General features: G+C 54.2%; 1 protein-coding gene across 15 annotated transcripts in view; it reads right to left on the minus strand.

Annotated features, from left to right (window-relative positions):
* The window catches only part of CLEC16A (C-type lectin domain containing 16A), a 203,624-nt gene that overhangs the window by 136,471 nt on the left and 42,250 nt on the right, over positions 1-24,903 (minus strand). For 13 of the 15 annotated variants that reach the window (XM_045047505.1, XM_045047502.1, XM_019820956.3 and 10 more), the window contains 2 exons: positions 14,057-14,288; positions 881-1,010 (listed from right to left, as the gene is read on the minus strand). In XM_045047505.1, the coding sequence (XP_044903440.1) occupies positions 881-1,010; positions 14,057-14,288 (362 nt within the window). The remainder of the gene's footprint in view (positions 1-880; positions 1,011-14,056; positions 14,289-24,903) is intronic. The other 2 variants (XM_045047504.1, XM_045047503.1) reach the window with 1 other exon arrangement.

Consider the following 24,903-nt stretch of genomic DNA (forward strand, 5'->3'; position numbering starts at 1 on the left):
AAAGAGGATGGTGTGTGTGTTTCAGCCGCTCCGGCCCGAGAGGCCAGGAAGGGAGTGCTCTGTAGGCTGACGTGCCGTGCGTTTATGAACCCTGAAGGAGGATCAGGTCAGTGCGGGGGTCAGCCCGGGGGGCCACCTGTTAAGGAAGTAACTCTGAAACGAAGAAGCCCTCACAACAGTTCGCCGCACACTTTGAGAGCAAGCTTACACCCCGTCTCATTCTGGAAGGGGCGGTGCTGCAGCAAGTTTCCGGGAAATGTGGCATCTCCACGGTTTAAGAGGATTTCGCTGCCGCGGGCCATCAGTGAAATGAAAAATCAGGGGAAAAGTCGAAGGTGGACAGCAGCATTAAATCACGCTGGCTGAGCCACGAGGGCACGCCCCACAGGCGGCGGGGTAGCACGGCAGTGAACGAGTGAGCCAGGGAGAGCCAAACGCGGCTCCCAAGGGGCTCCCTCCTGGGAGCGGCAGGGCACGGCCACGGGTGGTCCACACACTTTACGACAGGGCACAGCCCCAAAGCGCTTGGCGGGGGGGGGGGGGGGGGGGGCGCCATGTCTCAGTCTTCCCCTTTCCAAGGGGTGAGTGCTACAGGGTTGAGTGGCAGCTTCGTTCCTGTGGCCTCTCGAGAGGGGCTGTGCCTGTGGTGGCCAGGGGGCTGGAGGAGCAGGAAGGAAGCAGGATGACTTTGCGGAGGAGAAGGCGCCACGTGGGTGGCGGGAAGAGGCCCCCGGTTACCTCTGGGGGGCACCCCGGCCGAGGCAGCCCCCCTCATCGCTCAGCCTACGTCCTCGCCCCGGCGACGGAGCAGCACCCCCCACCCCGACTGGCAGGCGCCCCACCCGCAGCACCAGCCCGAGCGGGGGACGACGGGCAGCACCTGCTCCACTGCACGCTCTCCAAGCCCGTGGCGGCGCTCTTCTCCTCGTCCGTGGTGTTCTGTTCCTGCACGGACGTGCTGGCCGCCAGCTCCGGGAGCTTGCTGCGCTCCATGATCACCATCTCTATCTCTAGGAGCAAACACAGAGACCGGGATGAGCCCAGACAGCTTCACGGACCTAGATTTACAGACACAGCCGGGCCACAGACAAAGCCTGAGGGGAAGGCTCCTAACACGTCCAGCAAGGGCTCGCCGGCAGTGACGGGAACATCGGCAACAGGCCGGGGACAAATAAGACAGAGGCCAGAACCCCTCTCCGATCTCATCCCGGCAATGCCAAGAAGCGTGACCCTGACTTTGCCCCCCCCCCCAAAAAAAAGCACAAATTGCAGTAGCTTATTCAATGTCCAGGTGTTTTATAAGACACTTATTCTACTCCACTGATACCACACTTCCTTCCCAAAGGAGGGGAGGCAGCACAAGAAAAATGCTATGTGGTTAATAAATCGTAACCCGATTCACTGAGAATATTCTGAAACCGTTTACACTGTACAAAAGGCTCTGACGCGCCTGAAGCTTTTGTTTTCCTTTTCCCCCCAACAACTTCCAGAAGGCAGGGAGAGGTTAGAAACCTCACTGTATTTTTCCCAATTAAACGAGGGCAACTTGAAGCAACCGACTGAAGCACGGCGTCCATTGTTTATCTTCCGAAAGAGATATGAACCAGGAGAGGAAAACATCTTGAATTAGAGATGGTTAGCTGTGGGCTGTAAGGTGTCTGTGTCATGGGGGTCTTCGACATGAGGTGTGGACCTTCAAACAGCTGGTTCTTGGAACCCAGAGTTCAGGTCAACCCCCATCTTCAGGAGACGGAGGAGGGAAAGGACGCTGACGTGTGAACCTGCACTTGTTTCTTGAGGGGCGGGAGCGCGCCCAGGACTCTGGCGGCCCTTGCCAGCCGTGGTCTTTCCCTGGACCGGCACAAGGGCCTCCCACCTGGCCGCCGCCTCCCTTCACCCCCAGTTTGTTCTCCACACAGACTCAAGTTATTTCAAGTGGAAATTAGCTCATGTCGCCCTTCTGTTCAGAACTCTCCACCGCCTTCCCATCACACTCGGGATGAAATCCAAACGCCTTCCACGGCGTCGAGGCCTCGCACGGCCTGGCCCCTGTCCACCTCTGACCTCACTGCCTGGCCTCCTCTGCCTCACGCCTCTCCAGCTGTGCTGACAGCTTCTTCCACGCTCTTGAGGGGCCCAAGCTTGTTTCTACCCAGGATCGTTACACGGCTGCTTCCTCTGCCCGGGACGCTTTCACCCCCGGTTTTCCCTACCCTGGCCTGACCCGATCACATCCTTCGAGGCCCAGCTCCAGTGCCACCAACCTCAGAGAGGTCTTCTCCGACACCCTCTACACCTGTTTTTCCTTTACCTCTTTATTATTATCTAAAATCCGTATTTCATTCATACTTTCTTAGTTCTTCCCTCCTGTCCACTTTCTGTTCCAGGATCCCATCTAGGGTACCAGGTTGTATCCAGTCACCACGTCCCCTTAGGCTCCTCCTGGCTGTGACCAAGTGTTTGACTTCCTTGCCTCTGGTGACCTTACAGCTTTGAGGAGACAGAACTGGTCAGGTATTTTGCGGAACGTCCCCCAACCTGGGTCTGGTGTTTTCTCATCACTAGACTAGGCTCGCAGGTTCCGGGAGGAAGCCCACGCAGGAGACGTGCCCTTCTCACCCCGCTGCAGCGAGGGTACGGGCTCCCAACACAACACCGTGTCCACCTATGTGACGTCTACACCACCTGACGGAGCTGACGCTGGTCACACTTCCCTACCGGAGAGTTACCTGCCCTCCTCCTTCCACGCAACACTCGGTGCGAGTGAGTCATTAAGCGCAGCCCACAGCTGAGGAGGGGGAGTTACCACGTTCCAGCTCCTGGAGCAGGCAGTAGCATCCATCAATTACGTGGAATTCTTCTGCATGAATGTGTCCCCTCTGCCCCGTCTCAATTTTACTTCTCGGCATTTGTAACTGCCGGGATTTTCCATGTTCTGTGTATCCGTTTGCTTGCTTGCCGTCTGCCTTCCCCCACTCGAATGGGGGCTTCGTAAGAACAGCTGCCTTGTCTGTCTTGCTCTCCACTGGGCCTCTGGGGTCGGGCCCAGGGCCTGTGACCACAGGGCAAGCGCTCAGTGACGGGACGGACAGGGGGACGAGGCTCTGGCTGCACACAGGGCCGGCAGCGACACACGCACGGCCGCCACAATGTGGAGCGGGTGACCCAGAGCCGCACCCAGTCTGCCCTGAGCCTGCACCGTGTTCTCATGGGAGACATCCCGTGCCCACCACCCTCTGGGACCCCCTCGGGCACGGCTGCACCTGCCACGGTCCTCGGGCGTGGACGAGGGCATCCCCCACCGGTCCACATGGGCCCCGACCGCTAGCCCCTCCTTCTCAGTGTGGCCCGGAGTCAGACACTGCAGACCGGAGCCTCCCACGGGGCTGCCCCCATCACAGACGCGGGGGCCAACCCACGATTTTCAAGTGGTGTCCGGACAGTTTGTTTGCGTAGTTCTGTGTTTATTTTCACGTGCACGGGAAGAAAATTCTAACCACACAGAGAACCTGTTCTTTCACCGCGGCTATCACCACTTAAGAGGGGGCGAAATGTAAGGGGAAGAAAGGGAGTCGATTCACAGGGAGCTATCGAGTCAGCAGGAGTCCGAGCAGCCAGGGCCGCCGCCACGAGCAGGCGGCGGCACAGACTGGGGGCTGAGAACCACTGCGCCCTCCTGCGTCTGCGCCTTCCCCCCCACCAACCTCCTTCAGTGGCCTCCCAATGAGCCCCACCTCCCTGCTGTGGGGCAGACACCTTATATTTTTAATTATTCTCACCTTTAAAAAACCTGTCCCGTTTATGTTGTTTATGACGTTAACACGGCAATACAAATACGTGCAACTTACAACAAACGGATCTGTGTTTGGAAGACGCGTGCTGAAATCGCAGATCTACTTGACTGTTCTGTGTCCCTGATAGAGCATGCCAGCGAAAACATCTGAATACTAGCAGGCTGGCTGTGGTGCCAGCCTCTGGCTTCGACCCTGGGACCCGTGACACGCCTCCCGTACCGCTGCAAGCTCCCGTGCCTCCCAGCTCGGCTGACGGGGCGGAACTCAGCTCCGAGGACTCCCCGAGGTTACGGGGCCGAGCCCTAGCCCCTCACTCTAGAGAATACGCTGCTCTGACGTGGTAATTCCTTCTGGGATGTTTCATCTCCCTGGACGCTGGGAACTCTGGAGCAGAGGAGCAGCGAAAGATAAGCCTGTCTCGTGCTCACCAAATTTAGTTCAGGAGTTGCACAATAATTTTGAATGACAATTCCCCATGGCACAGCACCACGATGAGCAGATGGGACCAGAGCCGCTCCAGGTAAAGGGTGGGTGGGCTCCCAGACGTCTCTGACTACGGGTTCCCTCCTGCCCCTGAAGCTCCCTTCTGGAACTCTGTGGAGCTTCACACAGAACTGCTGAAAACCACTGGTTTGGTCCCGGGTACTGAACATGAGGAAACGGAACCCAGAAGCACAGTGACAATTAACACAGCTAGAAAGGCAGCGGCAGAAGCCAGGACCGCTGCCCTCTCGGCTCCCAGGTCGCGTCCTCGCGCGGGACCGGCCCACGAGGGCCTCTCCGCTCCACGCGCCACGATGGTTCCGAACTCTGGTTCTGTCACCCTGGCTCCCACAGCTGTCCCCGGCCTCCTGACCCTCCTGCAGCCAGCACAGCTGTGGAGCGACCCGCTGGGCTGAGGTTAACTCTCTTGACGAATGTACCACAGTCCTTCCAACGCCAACACAGGTCCCCGCTCCTCCACTGCTGCTTTTTAACCACCTTATCCAGACAACCTCCAAAAGCAGTGATTCTTACCCAGGGTCTGTCAACTCCCTGCAACTGCATGCAAAATGCCAAGTGGGCGAAAGAGGGGTGGGTAATAGGTTTTTGGGGAGACGGTCTCTCCACATTCTCACCATTCTAAAATGGAATCTACGTGGGGCGCCTGGGTGGCTCAGTCGGTTAAGCGTCTGACTTCGGCTCAGGTCACGATCTCTTGGTTCACGGGTTCGAGCCCCATGCTGACAGCTCAGAGCCTGGAGCCTGCTTCAGATTCTTTGTCTCCCCCTCGCTGCCCCTCCCCCACTCATGCTCTGTAGCTCTCTCTCTCTCTCAAGAGGAAATAAACATTAAAAAAAATTTTTTTTAATGGATTCTACAGCCATCTTTAAAAGAGGATGAGAAAGAAGGTTTGACCTTTCCTTTCCTGGTGATTCAGTGTCAAAGTGAACCTCTCTTTTATGCCAGACCAGATCAACGGGCATGGTTCTATCAACCCTCCGGGGCCCACGTCTCTCTGCAGACACAGGCCTGCCTGGGCACAGCCTCGCTCCCCTCCCAGGGCACACGCACCATGCTGTTGCCACCAAGGAGAGCGGATCAGGGGGCATGCATGCACGGATTTCCACTGACGCTCACTGAGGCCAGGACTCAGGCTCTGACGATGAGTTCTCGGGGAGCTCCACCTGACCCTTCTATAATATAGCAGGAGCCCCCATCCCATCCAGGTTTCTGTTCCAGAATGTAAAGGGACCGTGACAATAACCCAGCTCAGCTCTGCTCCAACTTCGGTCATTTGCCTGCCTCTACGATGTGTGCCACATCTGTGTGTTGCCCGTCCCATTTGTCACCTACCTAACCATTGTATTTGACCTCAGTTTTCTTCTTTTGGCTTCAATGCATTTTCAAAGGAAACTTTCAGTCACTATCAATACTCTTCGATTGAGCAACCCCACTTGCAGGGATTTATCTGGAAGATACACCCCTAACAATATGAAAATGCACACGCACAAGAGGGTTCACTGAAGTATTATCTGTAGTTGCAAAATACTGGAAACTACCTAAATGTCCGAGCATAAAGATCGGTTGAATAAACTTGTCCACACACACACACAGGCCAGCTGCAAACCGGAATGAGGAAAACCGCTGTACTGATACAGGAGAGAAGAGCAAGATATACAGCATGCTACCCTGCGTGCAAGAGAAGGGAGAGCAAGAAAACGCATATAAATCGGCTTCTTCTTACAAAATGAAATACGGGAAGGATATCCCAGAAAATAATCCAAGGTGGTTATCTACCAGAGGTAGGGGAATGGGTGGAAGGAATATGGAAGGCACCCTTCCTGAACAAACCTTTTTGCACACTTTTGTTCACAGTCCATATATTTTTTCAATAGAAATTAAATCAGTAAAAAAATGGGAAGGAAGAACCCTAAAGTGAGAAGATTAAAAAAAAAAAATAGGACCCCAAATTTTTTTCAAATACATACCATATCTACCCTGATGGAGGGGAAAGAAAAAAGGAGAGGCAGATTAATGTGAATAACTATAAACAGGATACATGACTCTATGCCCTCAGTTGGGAGATGGGTGAAGCATTTGAGGAGGGAGGGGGAGTTGCAAACCATCCTGAACTCTTGTTTATTACACAATAAACAAACTGAAACTTTTTTAGATGTATTCTAGGACTGAGCAAACAAACGTGTTGATGCCGTTGGGAGGCAAGGCTCCAGCTGAAGAAGTGACACACAGATCTGGAAGAAGACAAGATCGGGAGAAGGCAAGAAAGAGCCTTCTGGGTACTGATCTGCATCGGTATGAATATTAGAGGTGTCGGTATGAATCCACGATTTCTAAAATACACATATGCATACGCGTTTATACGTATGCATATGCATGCGTGAGGAAATGTGTATTTTGTGTTTATACACGCGTCTATTTTCTAGCTCTGTCCACTGAAAGAGCCAAAAAGCAAAGCACTATGGGAGCCATCAGCACATCTGGGACCCAGATTTTGGTCTCTAACACCACTGCCCATGGAGAGGAACCAGGGCTTTGCAGAGAAAGGGTTCATCCTGGGGATGGGCAGCGTAGGTACAAGATGAACCTGGTTAAATTGTCACGCCAGAAGGCGTAAAGGCTGCTTAAAAGAAACGAGGGGACTGTATCACAAGGACACAGCAGCCAGGTCAGAAGGGTTCCCGACGGCCAAATCTGGGACAATTTGGGCATCAAATTAATTAAATCAGTAACGAAACACAAACCACTAAAAACTGGAATCCATGGCCTGTGCCAAGAAGAGATAAATAAAGAAACAGGGAGAAGGGAGGGCTCTCCCTTACAGCGGAATGCTGAGGGCTGATCTTTAAACGTGGAGAGAGTGCTGACGCTGGAAAATCAACATTTTGTCACCATGCGGGTAAAGAGTGGCCCAGGCAAGTATCATCAATGAGGAACAAATCCCAGGGGGGCACTTTAATGAGGCACAGGATTAATCTGCATTATCTCTAAGTAGCTCCCCACGGGTTGCTAATTAGTCGTCAAGAAGAGGGAAAGCAATTATACGGTGGAGAGACCGGGAGATACCTTAGCCAGGTGACCGATATTCACGTCACCCGGGAGGGTCAAAAGGACATCATGTGCCTCGAGATGGGACACACGGGGAAGGACATGCCACCACCTATGCCCGGAATGCATAACCTTCATCTTATCACAAAGAAAACATCAAAGACAGAATGAGGAACGTTTTAGTAAAGCAAAGGAGGGAGAGGTCCTACGTTCTTCAGAGAGGTCAATGTCGTAAAAGAGAAGGCTGTGGGAAAACGCTCCAGCTTGACGAAGGCCAGGGAGGCACGACAATTAAAGGCACTACCTGACCCTAGACTAGATGTTCCACTGGTGGGGGAAAGACGCTCTGGAGGATGTTATTAGGTCAACGGACAAGCTGAACCGCAGACAGCAGAAAACTCCACTGAGGCGGACAGCTGCACGGCGCTCACCAAAGCGAACGCGCTATCCTTGGCAAACGCGTGCTGACACCGACAGGAGGGAAGGGACGTGATGGGTGCAACTTATCCAGAAAAAAAGTGTGGGGCGGAGGGGCAGGGAGAGGGAAAACCAATAGGAAAGCAAATGGGCTAGAATGTGTTAAAAGATGAAACTGGACAAAAGGTAAACAGGTGATCTTTATACTATTTCTTTTTCCAAACTTTTCTAAGTTTGAAAATATTTTCAAACGAAAACACGTTTTCATTACTACTATAAGCCTCAAGCCAGTGTCAACAGAAAGCAGGTGTGAAAACACACGCACGAAAGGAGCAAGGCCTGCTGTGTGTGCTGGAAAAGGGAGGTGTGAGGGACACTAACGCCAGGCTCCCCTGGAGCTGATCTCAACGAGAATCTTCTCACTGCTCCAACTCATGTAGAACCATCCCCAAACCCCGCAGCTGGGGCAAGGCTGATCTGGCCGATCTCTGCATTTTACAGAAGGGCAAAGTGATACACAGAGGGATTGAGGAGGTGGGCCTCTGCCCCCACGGCTGTGAGCTCCTCTCCCAGCACCGCCCACCGGCCACGAGCCGGCAAGGAGCATCCGTGTGGCTACAGTTCTGGCACCGGGCACCGTGGCCCATAATCTTGAAGGCTCCAGCGTCCCAGCCTGGGGGGGCGGTGCGACCCCTTTACACAACTGGAGTCTTGAGCCTCTGGGAGTCGAGGAACGGCCCTGTGAGGCTGAGCAGCTGGGCGTGGGAACCCGAATCTCCAGCTCCTTTGCCCCAGCCCTCCTCGGCCTCTGTCACTTCCCCAAAAGCCCCCAAAGCAGAAGAGGATTTGCACACTCGTGGACACCGCACTATTCACGGTGGCCAAAAGTGGGGAAGCAACCGGATAAGCAAAATGCAGTGTGCCCAAAAAAACGGAATATTGCTCGGCCTGAAAAAGGAAATCCCGATACATGTGACAACACGGATGAACCCCGAGGACGTGACGCTAAGTGAAATAAGGCGGTCGCAAAAGGACAAACGCCGTTGTGATCCCACTGACGTGAACTACCTGGAGTAGTCAGATTCACAGAGACAGGAAGAGGAACATGATAGCTGCCGGAGGGAGGGAGGATGTGGAGGTAATGCTTAAAGGGGACAGAGCTTCAGTTCAGGAGGAGGGAAAGAATTCTGGAGGCGGATGGCGGTTTTGGTCGTACGGCAGTGTACGTGCAGAGGAGAGGCCGGAGGACTCTCCACAACCAAGGACGTCAACCTCTCCCCCTCCAGATGACAACTCTGGCCAGATCCGTGGGCTTCCCCAATGCTCTGACATTCTGATTTTCTTAAATAACAGCAATAATCCATCAAGTTGCCCGGGATGATGTACATTCTAATCTGATTAATATTTGGTAAATGAAGTGCTTTTCAGGGAAATGGCAGGCATGACCTCCCAACAGTCTTTGACTTCACAAATTCAAGGATCCTCTGAGTTGCCCTCTGTGTTCTACATTCCAGGAATCAAAACGAGGACAGACCATAGAAAGGGGGAAGGGGAGAAGAAGGCCCTAACAAGACCATTCGGGGAAGGAGGAGGAAGATGCCCTTGCTGGTTACCTAGGAAATAGGGGAAGGACCGCGTGCCATTGGCTGGCCTTGGAGCAGATTTTCGAGAGGCAAACGGCACCTGGCCACAACAACAGGGTGTCCAAGGGCTGAGTATTTGGGGTGCCTCTTCCTTTGTCTTACTGAGCAGCATGAGGGTGAATTCAGAAGGTTTCTCTTCCCCCCTGGGAAGTTCCTTATACTAGTTAAGCCTATCTGGAAACTTGGCACTCCCACACCTCTACAATCGTGGGGCTGGCCGCCTAGTCCTCTCCTCCTCCCTCCCTTCCCACTGTCCCCCCACCACACACACATGCTCACTCACCCCACTGATTCGTTATACAAATCAACAGAGAACCGGGCTGGCTGCACAGAAACCTGCAGCCGGGGGCGGGGGTACCCAAGCACAAAGTGCCCCCCAGCCCAGCTCCTCGCTCCGCTCTCCACCTTGGCCAGGCTTTCTTTTCAGTGCCCGTGTGACACATGCTGAAGGGCTCAGACACCGATGCTCGTGTTTCTGACAACCCGAGAGCCGGGCATCCTGATGTCCTGCCACTGGTGGAGAAGCGATGATTTGCCCAGGGTCACAGAGCTGCTCAGGAGCAGTCCATCAAGGGTCGGGGGGTTCAGACCACAACCTCCCAATGGCTAATCCGTGGTTCATCCCAATCGGGAAACTCTGCCAGCCCTGGGGTCGGCTCCGGCTTTCCAAGAGGAGCCAGAAATGAGGCCAGGGCTCCATTTCATTTCAACGGAGGCTTCAAAAACAACAAAACAAAACAAAACAAAACACAAAGCTGGGGGGGCACCTGGGTGGCTCAGTCAGTGGAGCATTTTGACTTCAGCTCAGGTTATGATCTCACGGTTCATGGGTTCGAGCCCCGCATCGGGCTCTGTGCTGTCACTTCAGAGCCTGGATCCTGCTTCAGATTCTCTGTCTCCCTCTCTCTCTGCCCCTCCCCTGCTCTCGTTCTAAGTCTCTCCCAAAAATAAATGAACATTAAAAAAAAAATTTTTTTTAATAAAAAAAAAAAAAAGCAAAGCCGGGGTTCCAAACTTCCAGGCACCCCTGAACTCCCAGCTGACCTGGCAAGTTCAAAGTCAGTGTCGTCCCCTTCATTCCAAGTTCTTGCTGCGATTTAAGAAAAGAGTAGGTTTTGAAGGTCAGGCCACGCAGTTGGTGCCTACTTTTTCCATAGGCCAAAAAAACAAAAGCTAAACCCTATTTTTCAAACGAGAAGTTAAAAACAATTCAATTTTGTGCCTGGGGTCTGTTTACTAAGCTACTGTTGCAAGTGACTCCAGAAAGAGAGGACTATCCTTTCAGACCGATGAGACATCTGGGACACAGCGAGCATCGAGTGAACACTTCTTTGACTACAGGGACTAGGGCACCCGTCTTTTTCCTTTCGGTGTGCAATTGCTGCAGATTGAGGGGCCCTGTGATTTTCTGGTTTCAGAATGAGTCACCCGTCATTTGGGACCTGAGGCCGAGTGGAGGGTCCACATTCATTTCACCCTACTTCCTTGTCTCGGCTTAAATGTGGAGGACGTGTGAATTCTGGTCGCGTTTGTAGAAAAAGAGCACGTTAATGCCACATTTAAATCAGGTCAAGGTAGAACTGCGACCGACTCACGACCATACGCCTTTGTCTGCCTGTGCCTGATGCTGCCTTTTGAAGACCCCCCACTAACGTGGGGGTGGCAGGCTGTGCAGGGGGAGCTGGTACCACCATCTCCTTTTTCAAAGTCACCCCTGCCTGCTCGTTACAACCGGGAGGTCCACGAACCCCTAGATCCAGGGGCAAGGCAAGAAGCTGGCTAGAGAAAAAATAATTTGGAGGAGAAACTAGCCACAGATCCACCCCAAACAGTGAGGGAGAAGACAGCCAGGAGGGGGGTGAGGGGCACACAGGAGCGCTGTGGCTTTCTAGTGGAGCGTCTGCTGCTTCCGCGGGCCCAGCACGCATGACCCCTTCTTCTGACAAACACACCCTATTTCTCACCGAGGGTGTCACTGTGGGGTCAACACATGACCCAAGCCCGGCCAATCGGCACAGACCGCCCCTCTACGGCAGTGGGCCAGCCAGGCCCCTCGGTGTCACCAAGCATTGGCCCCTAGCCTTCAGCTCCTTCTCTGCTTGGTGGTGAGCTGGCAGGATGCAAGCCTGGCACTGCCCGTGGTCATCTCTGCACCTGAGGCCAGCCCCGCCCAAGCCTTCCAGCTCTGGGAACAATAATCACCCTTTTGTTGAAGCCAGTTCGAGTTGAATTTCCTCCAACTCTTACAACCACAAGACTCCTAACATATACTCATTTAAAAAAGAAAAAAAAAAAGCACCCCACGAATTACATTTTTTATACTCAATTTCCAGATGGGGAAACTGAGGCACGGTTTGAGTTGGGAGACCACTCAAGACTCCCAGGAAACCGAGACATGACTGCAAGGCCAGTACCCCATCTCCTGGCACCCCCCCGCATCAACACCATGCCTAACACCCTTCCAGGTCACGAATGGTTTCACCCAAACACAGTCTAAGGAGAGAACGCCCCCAGCTGCACCTTAAACCTGAGAATAACTAAGAGATCGGGTACACCATTCACATGACAGCTGCCGCAGCCCAGTTAGGTGCTTCTGCTGGACGGGCCTGAGAGACTCGTGTTTATTTACGGTGAGCTGTGGGGGAAGGTGACAGGTCCGTAGTATTTCGGAATGACTAATGTATATCCGGGAAAATAGAGGAGGGCATCAAAACGCCAAGAGGGCTGCTGGGAGCCATGGTCGACCAAACTCTAATGTCACCATCAAGTGTCCAAGTAAAGCCTCTGGGAAAATTCCTGGGCCCCGTCTGGTACAACCCCGCCGAGTAACCACCCAGAAAACGGGCTTCTGGAGACCTGTGAACATTTCTCCGCTTGCCCCCCACACAGGGCGGGCCGGCTCGGCATCTGGGGAGTCGCGACCCCGATCCCAGCGGTGAGCTGGAACGGTAGCCTTGCCGAGCCGCTGGAGCTCCGCACGCCGGGACCGGGCCGCCCACTGACTCACTTGACTGTGCTCACCGCCAAGCCTGCCCTGTCCACACCAGGGTTAGTCATGGCCAGGCCTGGTTAGAGAACAGCCCTTAAAAGGACTGGAATGAAAGAGGTAGCATCCTTCCAAAACAAAATCGACAGGAACACAGAGTGCAAAATGGGAAAATGGGGTGAAATCCTCCTCCTTTTCCCCACTGTGGCCACAGGACAGCTAAACCCCAGCGCTGAAGCAGTTTTCTCCAGAGTTAAAAAAAAAAAAAAAAAAAAAAAGATCCCAATAAGCAAACTAGGACGGCTTGCTTACCTTGCGTTTGCCCCTCACCTCCCCACCAAAGTGATTCTGTTTGTGAGCCAAAAGTGAATTCCAACGCCAAAATGCTTACTGTATACTTTACACAGAAATAAAAGCATGCTGGGATCTCAGCCTTGAAGAGAGAGCAGGGTGGCACTGGAGAGACGTTTTGCTTATACTTATCGGAATGTGATCGTGGCATTCACTGAGAACTGCCAAGAATATCAGAATAGGGCCCGCAGGGTGGGGACGGGGGCGGGTTTTGGCTCCATAAACGCAGCAAACTCCCCAAAACAAATGAGTTCCCAGTCGGTGATTTACCGAGCTGCTCTGCTCCGTTTTCCAGCTTCAGATGACCTTGACTAGGGAATCACACAGTCCAGGCTGATGGGCCAAGGACAGTTGGCTTGGGAGCAGCCACGACCAGCCCAGGACCCAGGAGGACGGCCCACGGTGGGCGCTGGCGACGGCCCGTGTCTGTCCCAGGAGCGTGGTGGGAGCTCACGTCCAGAGCCGAGCCCCCACCCCACATCTACCCCACCCCCACCCCCACCCCGAGCGCCCACGGCCGTGGCCAGAGACCCCATCTGCGTGGCTGTGCGCCCGGCCCATGACACAAGAGACTCCACAGCTGAAGCTTGCTCAGTTCCAGAGCAGACGGTGCTCTCCAGACTGAGAAGGTGTTAGCATTTGAACGAGAGGAAGGTGGAAATCAAACCAGAATCATCCCCAGCAGGGGCCAAAAGAGGGAGGAATGATTCTGCTTACTGAACACATGTGCACCACACACAAGTGTACCTCACCCTACACAGGACTTTGAACAAATCTCAATGTGAGACTCTAGGGGATGATACTGGATTATTCGGTTCCAAAACAACGTGATCTCATCAAACGGATAGAATTTCACGAAACGCGGCTTGCTTCCTGCAGTGCGCTGGGAAGAATGACTTGTGTCAAAACTCCTCACTGCGGGTTACGGGGAGCAAGAAGAACCCCAATAAACAGGATGGCACTCGTAGCAGAAATAGCAGCCGCTGCAGCAAACACGTAGGATGCGGGCCGGGCGCCATTCTGGGCGCGGCACACGTGCTCACCATGTCCCCACCGCCAAAGCCAAGTAAATACGGTCTGCTCCCCCGTGTTTACCCACAGGGGAGCGGGCCCGGGTGCGAATAAGAACCTTGCCCCGGGTCCCCCGCCCCACGAGGGCAGGCCTCGCGGCGGACCTGCCCGCAGCTGCCTGCGAATGGCTGGGCCCGTAGAATGAGGTACACCGGCGTGGGGAACGGACACACGACGGGGACCAGACACAGACGGCTGCCTGGCTCGCAGCGCGGGCGCAGGGTGGCGTTCAGGGGGGCACTCACCTTCACTGTCCCCACTCGTCTTGGTGCCTTTTGAACCACCCTCAGTACCTTTAGCCTTCTCAGCGTCTTCCTGGGCGTCCTCGGCGGGCCCCTTCTCCTCATCTTCTTCCTCCCCAACGTTTTTGTAGTTGGGTCTCTTTTGCACCCGCCTCTTGCCCTTGTGCTTATTCATCTCAAGGGACCGCTCTAGCGTCTCGGTGGGTTTAATGAAGCACCGAATGCTGGGCTTGGCCTAGGGAAATCAAGAGACGGATGTGAACCTCGGAATCTCGCCGGATGCTACGGTCCAGCTGCCCGAGAGCTGCTGCCCCAAGAAATGCGGTTCCGAAACAAAAAATGCTGCCTCCTACTTCGTCATTACGACTATTATTAACTCCATCGTCGTTAAATAATCAAAACGACAGCACCAGCTACCATTTACTACCGACTCACCGTCCTAAGTCAGAAACTCTATACATTACCAACACTGGCTCTGTGCTTCTCAAAGGTCACTCATCTGTCTGAGAAACACACATGAGATACAGGGACGCCCCTCCCATTTTACAGGTGAGAAAAATAGAGGCTCTGAAGGGCTAAGTAACTTGCCCACTGTCATTCAGCTCCTGAGCCAAGAGTCAGATTTCAAATCGAAGCTTGCCCAATCCCCACAGCCCAAGCTCCTCCCGAAAGAAGGGTGCCTCGCCAGGAGCTCAAACTCTGTTGCATACTCAGTACCCCTCAGAAAGTAGTTACATGCAAATGGACCACGTCTAGAAAGGAACCAAGACAAAAGAAAACGGTTTGGGGCAGGATTCTGAATGAAGCGCTTTTCTCTTTTTGGGGTATGCACGACGTCCAGACGTCATTTTGTCTTTAAAAAGGGAACACGTTTTAAGGAGAACGTTTCCATTATCTTGATGTGGTTTATCCATCTTCTGAATGTACCCCAAACAACCATCAACTGTACTCTGAGGCCCACCGTCCCTTGCCAATACTAAGCGGGATGTGATCAAGGAACACAGATTAATTTCAATAACACTCAAGGCAGAACCTAATAGAAAGCCGAATTAGCATCTAAATCTAAACATTCATTTTTATGTACTCACTTTGGATTATTCATCCACAAAAATGACAGATAAATTGAGACATGATCCTCCTGTCCAGGAAACCCAGAGAGCACGTTACAGATGCCAACGGCCAAGAGCCCAGAGGTGGCAGCACTCCGAGCATGCGCCCCTTGACAGATGGCATCCATCAGAGCCCACTTACGATGCTGTATGATCGAACGCAGCTCTAGACAACCCGTCCCCCCCCCCCCCCATCTCCTGCTGAAGGACTCGAGCCCAGGGAAACAGGGTCCCAAGATAAAATGCCTGCTTCCTCTGATCACCACCTACTCCCACTGAATCTTAGAGCATGCCATACACAATCAAAGCTTTCTGAAACAGAGACCTGAGACTCAATGCAGAGCAAAATACCACCCAGTTAGGGGCGCCTGGGTGGCGTAGTCGGTTAAGCGTCCAACTTCAGCCAGGTCATGATCTCACGGTCCGTGAGTTCGAGCCCCGCGTCAGGCTCTGGGCTGATGGCTCAGAGCCTGGAGCCTATTTCCGATTCTGTGTCTCCCTCTCTCTCTGCCCCTCCCCCGTTCATGCTCTGTCTCTCTCTGTCCCAAAAATAAATAAAAACGTTGAAAAAAAAAATTAAAAAAAAAAATACCACCCAGTTAGAAGGTCCAAGCAAAAATTCGCATGGATAGGGGCGCCTGGGTGGCTCGGTCGGTTGAGCGTCCGACTTCGGCTCAGATCATGATCTCGCGGTGTGTGAGTTCGAGCGCCGTGTCGGGCTCTGTGCCGACGGCTTGGAGCCTGGAGCCTGCCTCGGATTTGGTGTCTCCCTCTCCCTCTGACCTCCCCTGCTCACGCTCTGACTCTCTCTGTCTTTCAATAATAAACAAACGTTAAAAAAAAAAATGTAAAAAAAAAAATTCACATGGGTGGATAGAGAAACTTCCCCTTGAGCTGTGTATGAACTTGGATGCACAGAAATGGCAGAACGAGGTAAGTGAAACGGTGTGCAAGGCCCAGGGCCGGTCAGAGCCGTGCAACCCCGGCTGAAGGCTATCATGAGCTATGGGTCGACTCTGAACATCAGAGTCCTTGTCTAAATCACAGGGCGAGTAATCGTGGCCTTCTAGAACTAAACATAGTCACAGACGTAAAGTTCCTGTAGTATGCATCCAACGTATGAGAGTCACCTTCCCTTCCCTGCCTCCTTAAAAAGCAAAGCAAAGCAAAGCAAAGAAAGGAAAAGAAAAGAGTCAACTGTGAAAATAAAGTTTAAAACTTTCCAAAGGGATCTGCTTTTCTCGACGATCAGGTGTTGGGAAGACATGCTTACTGGGGAAATTTCAAACTTTTAAAAGGCAACCTACCCAGGACACAGCTGGAAATAACCTAAATGTCCATCAAGAGGGGAGTGGTTAGGTAACTATGGCCTGTCCATAGAATGGGAATCCACGTCAATGATAGAGAGACTGAGGCCTTCTGTACCTACGGACACCAGCACAGGACCGGCATCGGGATGAGAAGGCAAGAGCAGGGGACACAGTGGGGGCCCCTTCAGGCCAAGGTTTTCAAAAGCTACGCGTGACGCTGTGAACAGCTCTCCCCAGAAAGCTGCCTAAGAGTTTCTTGGGGTTTCATCTTTGGGGGAAAAAGAAGGCAGGTGGTCCACGTACAATTTTTTCATTTCTTTACCTTTCTGTTCTGGTTTCAAATTTCTAATCCTGCACTCATACTAGCTTTTTACAAAAACACATCGAGGATCATTTAGACATTAGAATTATGGACTTTATGTTCCCTTTTTAATTGTCCTTTGTGTTTAAAAGCCTGTTTCTCTTAATCCTGACAGCACCGAAACCCCCACAGTTGACATGGAGGAGCTGATCAGGCTTGGCTGGGAAATGTGGACAGAGACTCACGATCATTCCTGCTGCCCCAGTCAAGAGCCTCCTGGCTGCCAGCCTCCCTGGAATCTCCGTGTGACAGCGGACAATCCCAGATGTTCTGGATGGAAAACCCCGGGCAAAGGCGTGCCCACCTCACCCCTCCCCTGTTGCGCTCTCAGCACTAAACCAGGTGCCTGCAGCAGGGCAGGGCCTCAGGGGGCTGCCTGTACCAGACTGGACCCAACGTGAGAGGACAACGAAGAAAAGTGAGGGACAGGAGAAAATAGAAGCCTCACAGCCTCAGGAGATTAGCCCAGGGCAAGAGCAAGCACAGTGAAAGGAACCAAGAGAATGGAAAGGCTCACATCAGAGTCACAAATCAGAAGGCCTTGGGGTTCATCCTCTCATAAAGCCAGCACACCACGTGTGCCCCAGAGGAAAGCCTTCTGCACCTCACGCCTGTGTTTCCCAAATGCCGCAAGCTCGGGTGTCACCAAGGGCTCATCTCCCAGGGACGCAGAGCCTGAGCTGCGAGAGGAATGTGGAGATATGGGGCCCTCCCTGCTGACAGCAAAGATTCTGCCACTTACCCAGCCGGGGTATGCAGTGGGAGGGCCCTGGGCCACGCAAGCCGGCTTCCGGGCTCAGGGCCAGCTCAAGGCCAGCAGTGTGATTTCAGGGGGGGCCCGAGGGCCGAACTGCTCCCCACAGCATCAGCTCCTGCCTGCAGGTCAACACCACCTTCCTCTTGCCTTCACCCCCTCCAACCTCAGGCTGCTATCTTTGTTTGAAAGGTAAATACTGGAGGGGGCGCCTGGGTGGCTCAGTCGGTTGGGCATCCGGCTTTGGCTCAGGTCACGGTCTCACAGTCCGTGGGTTTGAGCCCCACGTCGGGCTCTGCACTGACAGCTCGGAGCCTGGAGCCTGCTTCGGATGCTGCGTCTCCCTCTCTCTCTGCCCCTCCCCTCTCATACTCTGTCTCTCAAAATTGAATAAACATTAAAAAAATTTTTTTAAATTATAAACAAATAAAGCGGCGCCTGGGTGGTTCAGTCGGTTAAGCATCTGACTCTTGCTTTCAGCTCACGTCATGATCTCACATTTTCGTGAGTTCGAGCTCTGTGCTGATGGCGCAGAGCTTGCTTGGGATTCTTTCTCTCTCTCTCTCTGCACCGCCCCCCCCACCTCTTGTGCTTCCTCTCTCTCTCAAAAATAAATAAACCTAAAACAATAAAAATGAAAGGTAAATACTGGAGACGGGGACTCCCCAGGGGTCAGAAGTAACTCAGGCCTTTTGGGGCTGCCCGATGTGAGAGCAGGCTGTGCGCGGCCGGAGGCAGGGGTGCGGAGCAAGGGGTCAGGAAGGAGGGCGCAAACACCTGAGGCCCAGGCAGCTGACCAAGGAGCAGCAGCACCACCGACAGCCCGGACGTCAAACGGCATCCTCCGCGAGGCCTGGACGCCCCCTTAGACCAGGCGCAGATGGCACGTGAAAACGCAAGTTGCAATCGGGTAACCCATCAAGGAGTCTGCTTACCATCAAAAAACAAAACTGTCGGGGGCGCCTGGGTGGCGCAGTCGGTTAAGCGTCCGACTTCAGCCAGGTCACGATCTCGCGGTCCGTGAGTTCGAGCCCCGCGTCGGGCTCTGGGCTGATGGCTTGGAGCCTGGAGCCTGTTTCCGATTCTGTGTCTCCCTCTCTCTCTGCCCCTCCCCCGTTCATGCTCTGTCTCTCTCTGTCCCAACAATAAATAAAAAACGTTGAAAAAAAAAATTAAAAAAAAAAAAAAAAACTGTCAGCGAAAGCATGTACACCTGTACGTGTGGACAGGTGTGTGCACGATGGTCCACACGGCAAGGCTACACATGCTGAAAACAGCTGTTCCTTCTGAAGAGGGCGGTGAGGTTGGGGGAACTTCTACTTTGGGCTCTAGTCGTGTCTATGTCATCCAGTCGCTGTGCCCCAAGGAAGCACGACCAATGCCATTTAAATGTGAAGAATACCTTTAAAGATACGCATTTAATGCCCCTGAACTGTATACTTAAAAATGGTGAATCCATTATTTTTATATGTTTTATCACACACACACACACACACACACCCCAAAAAGGCACCTTTAGAAGTCAGCTGCTGAGGGAAAGGTGGGAGAGGAGATTACAGGCTAAGAAGGAGCTACCGGAAATGTCTTTGGATGCCAGAAATGTACTCTTTTTTTTTCAAGTTTATTTACTCTGAGGGAGAGCAAGCGAGAGCTGGGAGACACAGAGAGGAGGAGAGAGAATCCCAAGGAGGCTCCGCACTGTCAGTACAGAGCCCCACTCAGGGCTTGAACCCACGAATCGTGAAATCGTGACCTGAGCTGAAACCTAGAGCCAGACGCTTAAATGACTGAACCACCAGTCGCCCCTCGGAAATGTCTTCTGTCTTGACCTAAGTTACATACAAATGTAATCGTAAGTATGAAGCCATTGATACACCTAAGATTACTGCACCTTAAGTTATCCCTCAATTTAAAAACCACGTACCTAGGGGTGCCCGGGTGGCTCAGTCGGTTAAGCGTCCGACTTTGACTCAGGTCACGATCTCACGGTCCGTGAGTTCGAGCCCCGCGTCGGGCTCTGTGCTGACAGCTCAGAGCCTGGAACCTGGTTCCAATTCTGTGTCTCCCTCTCTCTCTGACCCTCCCCTGTTCATGCTCCGTCTCTCTCTGTCTCAAAAATAAATCAACATTTAAAAAAACAAAACAAAACAAAAAACACCACGTACCTAAAGAATTTTCAATAAAATCAGACTGGCCTAATGCCCTAAATACAAGCCAAGAGCAAATGAGACAGCTCGGGAAGGGGGATTCACTGCAGTCGTCAGGGGACTGACCTCATTCACTGAGCCACACTCAACACCAACGGTGACGCAGCCCTGGGCCTACCGTTCCAGAGCCCACGGCCCAGCCAGCAGGAAGCACGTTCCGCTGTGCGTCCACATGGACGCCGAGGGCAGGGAGGAAGCAGTGGGGAGCTGTGCCAGGTCGGGCGGGGGCATGAGGGGGAAGCTCGAAGCTCAGGAGGGCTTCGCGGAGAAGGAAATGACTGATCCAAGTCTTGAATGGTAACAGGAGCTCACCAGAACACTTGGGAGGAGAATGGTCGGAAGGCCAGCTCAGAGCTCTGGCCGTTCGCTCTTGCCTGGCCATACAGCTGGTGTGTCTGGTGACCGCAGCGGTGTCCCAGGACACTATGTGCTTGGCCAGCTCCCCAGAGAGCAGCAGACACGCGGCAAGTCAGGGGGTAGTGCTGGACCAGCTGGGCGGCCTCTCCAGCCACCCGTTCATGATGGAGCTCGTGAAGAACCCTAGCTTAGAGGGAAAGGAGGGGGAGACAGGTAGCGAGAGGCGACGGATAAGGACAAGGACAGGTGACGTGGCTCCGGTGTCGGGCTCTGTAGGAGCTGTTGCGATATCTGAGAAGGCTCACCTCCCAGGCTCTCCCGGGCCTAGCCCGCTCACCTCCTGAGGACGCAACTAGAATCCTCCTGTTCAAACAGCTCCGCCGAGGGGCTTGAGAAAGAGGAGAAAGCTTTTCCCAGTACGCAAGGAGGCAGGCCGCGCTGACTCACAGAAACATGCCCAGCATAAGGGCAGACCTGAGCACCATTTCACTGCACTTACTGGCCCGGTGGCCCTGACCAAATGAGCCTCGGTTTCCTCATCAGTAAAACAGAGACAGTAGCAGCTGCAGCACATGTGGCCACAGAGCTGATGAGACCCTGAACGCAAACACGCCAGGCACAATGCCCGCCACAAACGGGCGCTCTAGAAATATTTATTCACCTCCGACCCCTGGCAGGTGGATCACCAACCAGGATGGAAGAGATAAGAGATGGCAGGGGAGGGGCTAACTTCTAAAAACAAACAGTCCCATTCTGTTTTAAACCTGGCTCCCTAGCTCCTAGAAACGTTCTGGTTTGTTAATGTGCTAGACTCGGCCTCCCCCAAGCACCCCTGGGCCCCCTCCCCAACCCAGCCTCAGGGGACAGCCCCCAACCCAGCCCCTGGGCCCCCTCCCCAACCCAGCCTCGGGGGCTGGGACCAGCGGGACGGACAGCACAAAGGCGGGGTGGGACCCGTGGAGACGCCGGAGCAGCCGGAGCCCAGGCGCAGGGCCCCCCTGCCCATCACCTTCTCCCGGGGCCTCGGTTTCCACAGGCACCAGATCAAATCAGCGCTCCCCCCTCCGGGGCCGCTGTGAGGTGGCAGAAGGGAGCACACTCCCTTGTCACTTGTTTCCAGGTACTCACAACCGTCACTCACACCCAGCGTGCCTCGAACACGTGCCCGGTGCCGGTGTGATCACTTTGCGCGTGCCGACGCGCTTGACTCTCCGTCACACAACTAGAGGTGGGGGGAGCGGCAGAGGGGGAGGGACTGGCTTGGCGTCCCACAGAGGCAGAGCCAGGATCCGGATCCAGGGAGTCTGGCTTCCAGGCCGACCTGTCTGACCACCCGGGCTGCACCGCTCGAGAGCTCAACCCCTCATCAACAAGCACCCACCAAGCCTGCCGGCGTGGGGCCAGCCCCGCCCCCGCAGGGTGGACGTGGGGCCCGGCCAGGCCCCAGTCAGGCTGACCGGAGCAGCGGGTGGAGGGACCTGTGGAGCAAAAACTCAGGGACAGGTGACTAGGCGGCCTTCCGACCTGACCATCGTCATGACCGACCATGACGCGGAAAGATTCCCCATTTTGTCTCGTATACAGGGAGCTCCACATGTCACAGGGGGTCACAGTGACCCAGGGGCCTGCACCAACCATAACCAACAGCACGTGGCTTTGCAAGTGACAGTGAAGGGGAGCTCGGCCGATAACTGCTGCAGAGGGAGCCTCCTCCCGCTCCAGAATGTGGGGACCAGCAAGCAAACGGCAGGGACCATCAGCTCTGGGGAGCTGCAGGGGTGCACGTGCCAGGTGCCAGACCCTCAGTGACACAGAGCTGCTGACGCGAAGCCCCAGGGCACGTCTGGGACATGCTACCGCAACCACGTCAGCAAGGCGACCAGGCGATGTTGCCAAATGAAACGGGGGAAAACAAAACCCATCGGGGACAAACACGAAGAGTCACAGGCCACTTCCATTAACGAGAGGGACATGCATGCTTCTCCATCAATCGGCCAATTGTGGGGGAGCGTCGCGGCCGCAGGGCCAAAAATACCAAAAAAGTGCCGTCGGTCTGGACCCGGTGCGCTCTCCAAGCTCGGAGGACTCGCCCCGCGCACACGCCGGGCACCGTCACTGGGACAGAAGCAGCAGCTCACATCCGGAGGCGCCGTGACCGCCTGGAAGACAACCTCTAGGGTGCCGTGAGGCCTGCGGGAGGCCAGGCCCCTCCCATCCCTGGCCGGCTCCACCCAGGCCACCGTTTCTGTCCCCTCGACGCCTAGTGTTGCCCAGTCCGTCCCTTCAGTGACAGGCCCGACATTCGATCAAAAGCTGGGGCACCTGGGTGGCTCAGGCTATTGAGCTTCCAACTTCGGCTCAGGTCATGATCTCGCGGTCTGTGAGTTCGAGCCCCACGTCAGGCTCTGTGCCCACAGCTCGGAGCCTGGAGCCTGTTTGGAATTCTGTGTCTCCCTTTCTCTCCACCCCTCCCCCGTTCATGCTCTGTCTCTCTCTGTCTCAAAAAAATAAATAACTGTTAAGAAAAAAAATTTTTTTAAAAAAAGCCAATGAATGCTGTGGAACAAATGAACTGCAGGACACAATGCTTACGCAAAATAACGTACACTCTTCCATCTTAATGCCACACGAAGCCCTTGTTTGGCTTTTCTTCAGAAGGACTGTTCTACTACATCCTACTGTCTCAAAAGAGATCACTGGGGACTCCCCGCCACCCGAAACATTCAGTCCAGAAGCCCACATCTCGCTGCAGACGGCGACAGGAAAACAAGAAACAGAAACAGCATGGGGACCTGGGGCGGGATGCCAGCGATCCCCTCACGCTGGGGGACAGCAGAATGATCCCCTAACCTCTGGGGGCGTCGGCCCACTCACGGGGAGACTGTGACGATGAAGCCACCTCACCAGGTCATCAGGAGCCTAAAAGGAGGAGAACAAGAAGAAATCCCCACCCGCCCCCCCGACCCAGTGGTTCCGACAGAGTGGCCTCTGTTCCGATCCCAGCCAGGCAGCTCATCCCCACCAAGGTCTCTGACCCACCATTTCCCACGCCTTGCCCACTGCCACGCCCCTCCCCCCGCCCCCCACTCAGCTCTTCATCCTTCAGTCCTCAACCCAGGCCTCCTCCGGGAAGCCTTTCGTCACCAGCATCTCTCAAAGCTGGTTTCTACTTCCTGCCAGATCCAAATCTCCCATCTACGTGGACACACTTGTTTACTGTCTGTTTCCCCCGACCAGACAGGTCATGACAGCGACCTTGTCTGTCTTATTCATCCTGTATGCCCTGAGGCCAGCACGGTACCTGCCTGGAAGGTGGGGGTGCTCCAGAAACGCGTGCGGGAAAGACAAGAGGGGTGAGCAAGCCGGGCAGCCTGGCACGCACGACGTGCTCTGCGGACAGGTGCTGCTCTTACTAGGGAATGACCTGTCACGGGAGTGACCCCCAGGGTGATACTGTGTGAGCACATACAGCCCTGTAGCGGTTTTTTCCCTTCTCTCTGTCCATGAAGCTGGAGGTTTCCGAGAGGGCCCCTGGGGGTAAGGTCATTAGCATCACAGCAAATGGTCAGCGGGCAGGCAATCTCAGGATAGCCAGGAACTCTTAACTCACTGGGGAAAACCCACCGACCGTGCCCTGGGATTACAGCTACAGAAGAGCGTGGCGGTCTTCAGTTGGGCAGGGAGTGACTCACACCACACCCATCCTGGCCCATCATCATTAAACTGCTGGAGCATCAGACAGGGAAGTGAACGGAGCGGCCCTTTTCTCACGGTGCCCCCTGCCCCCCCCCCTCCCATCAGACAAAGCACCCTGAGCAAAACCAAGTCTCCCAGATGGAGGACCTTGGCGCTGACCGAGACTGAATTTCCTGGAGTCGTTCGAGACAAGATGCTCGATTCCCCCACGGGGATTCATTATTTCAAGACAACTGATGTTTACTGCAGGAGCCGGGCTAAACACTGGGGACACAAAGGAAACGAGGCTCCCGTTTCTCTTGGTGTAAACCTCGGAGTCTTCCAGTGGCTCCAAAGGCACCACGTGCCTCGGGCTCTCCCTCCCTCCCTGGCCCCACCCTACTACGCTCTGCCTTGCCATGCTGTTCCTGGCTGTTCCTCGGACACACCAGGCACACGCCTGCCTCGGGGCCTTTCGGGCTGGCTGTTCTCTCTGGCCAGTGCGCTCTCCCTGCAGAAATCGACATGACTCAGTCCCTCGCTTCCTTCACATCTATGCTCATCTTCCCAGTGAGTCATACCCTGGCCGCTCGATGGAGAACTGCACCCCACTCAGGCCTCTGAGCACTGCCTCCTCTCCCTCCCCGGCTTTCCTGCTGCAGCTTTCCAAAGGCATGCCTCAAATTCTACCATGCTACGTGTCCACTAATAATTTCCTCGTTCTCCTCTCTCTTCCCACTCTAAGAGAAGCTCCGGGAGGTCTGGGGCCTTTGCTCTGCTTCCTCCTGCACTGCCCGTGCCTAGAACAGACTCTGGTACGTGTCCAACAATACTTGTTAAACAGATGAGTAAGTAATGCTGACCTGGCCTCAGAATCTGGTTAAAAGCCTCAAAATGGCCATAAGGGCCAGGCGGCTGATGAAAACTACCCAAGTCCCAGGACAGAGACACCGGAAGCGTGGGTGCCTCATTTTTCTGTCCCCACCCTCGATTTTCCGAATTTTCACAGAAACCTGGGAGAATTCACCAATGGCTCAATGCAGACTAGGGACAGTCCCCATCCAGCATGCGGCATGG

The sequence above is a fragment of the Felis catus genome, chromosome E3 (assembly GCF_018350175.1).
Source record: "Felis catus isolate Fca126 chromosome E3, F.catus_Fca126_mat1.0, whole genome shotgun sequence".
Lineage (NCBI taxonomy): Eukaryota > Metazoa > Chordata > Mammalia > Carnivora > Felidae > Felis > Felis catus.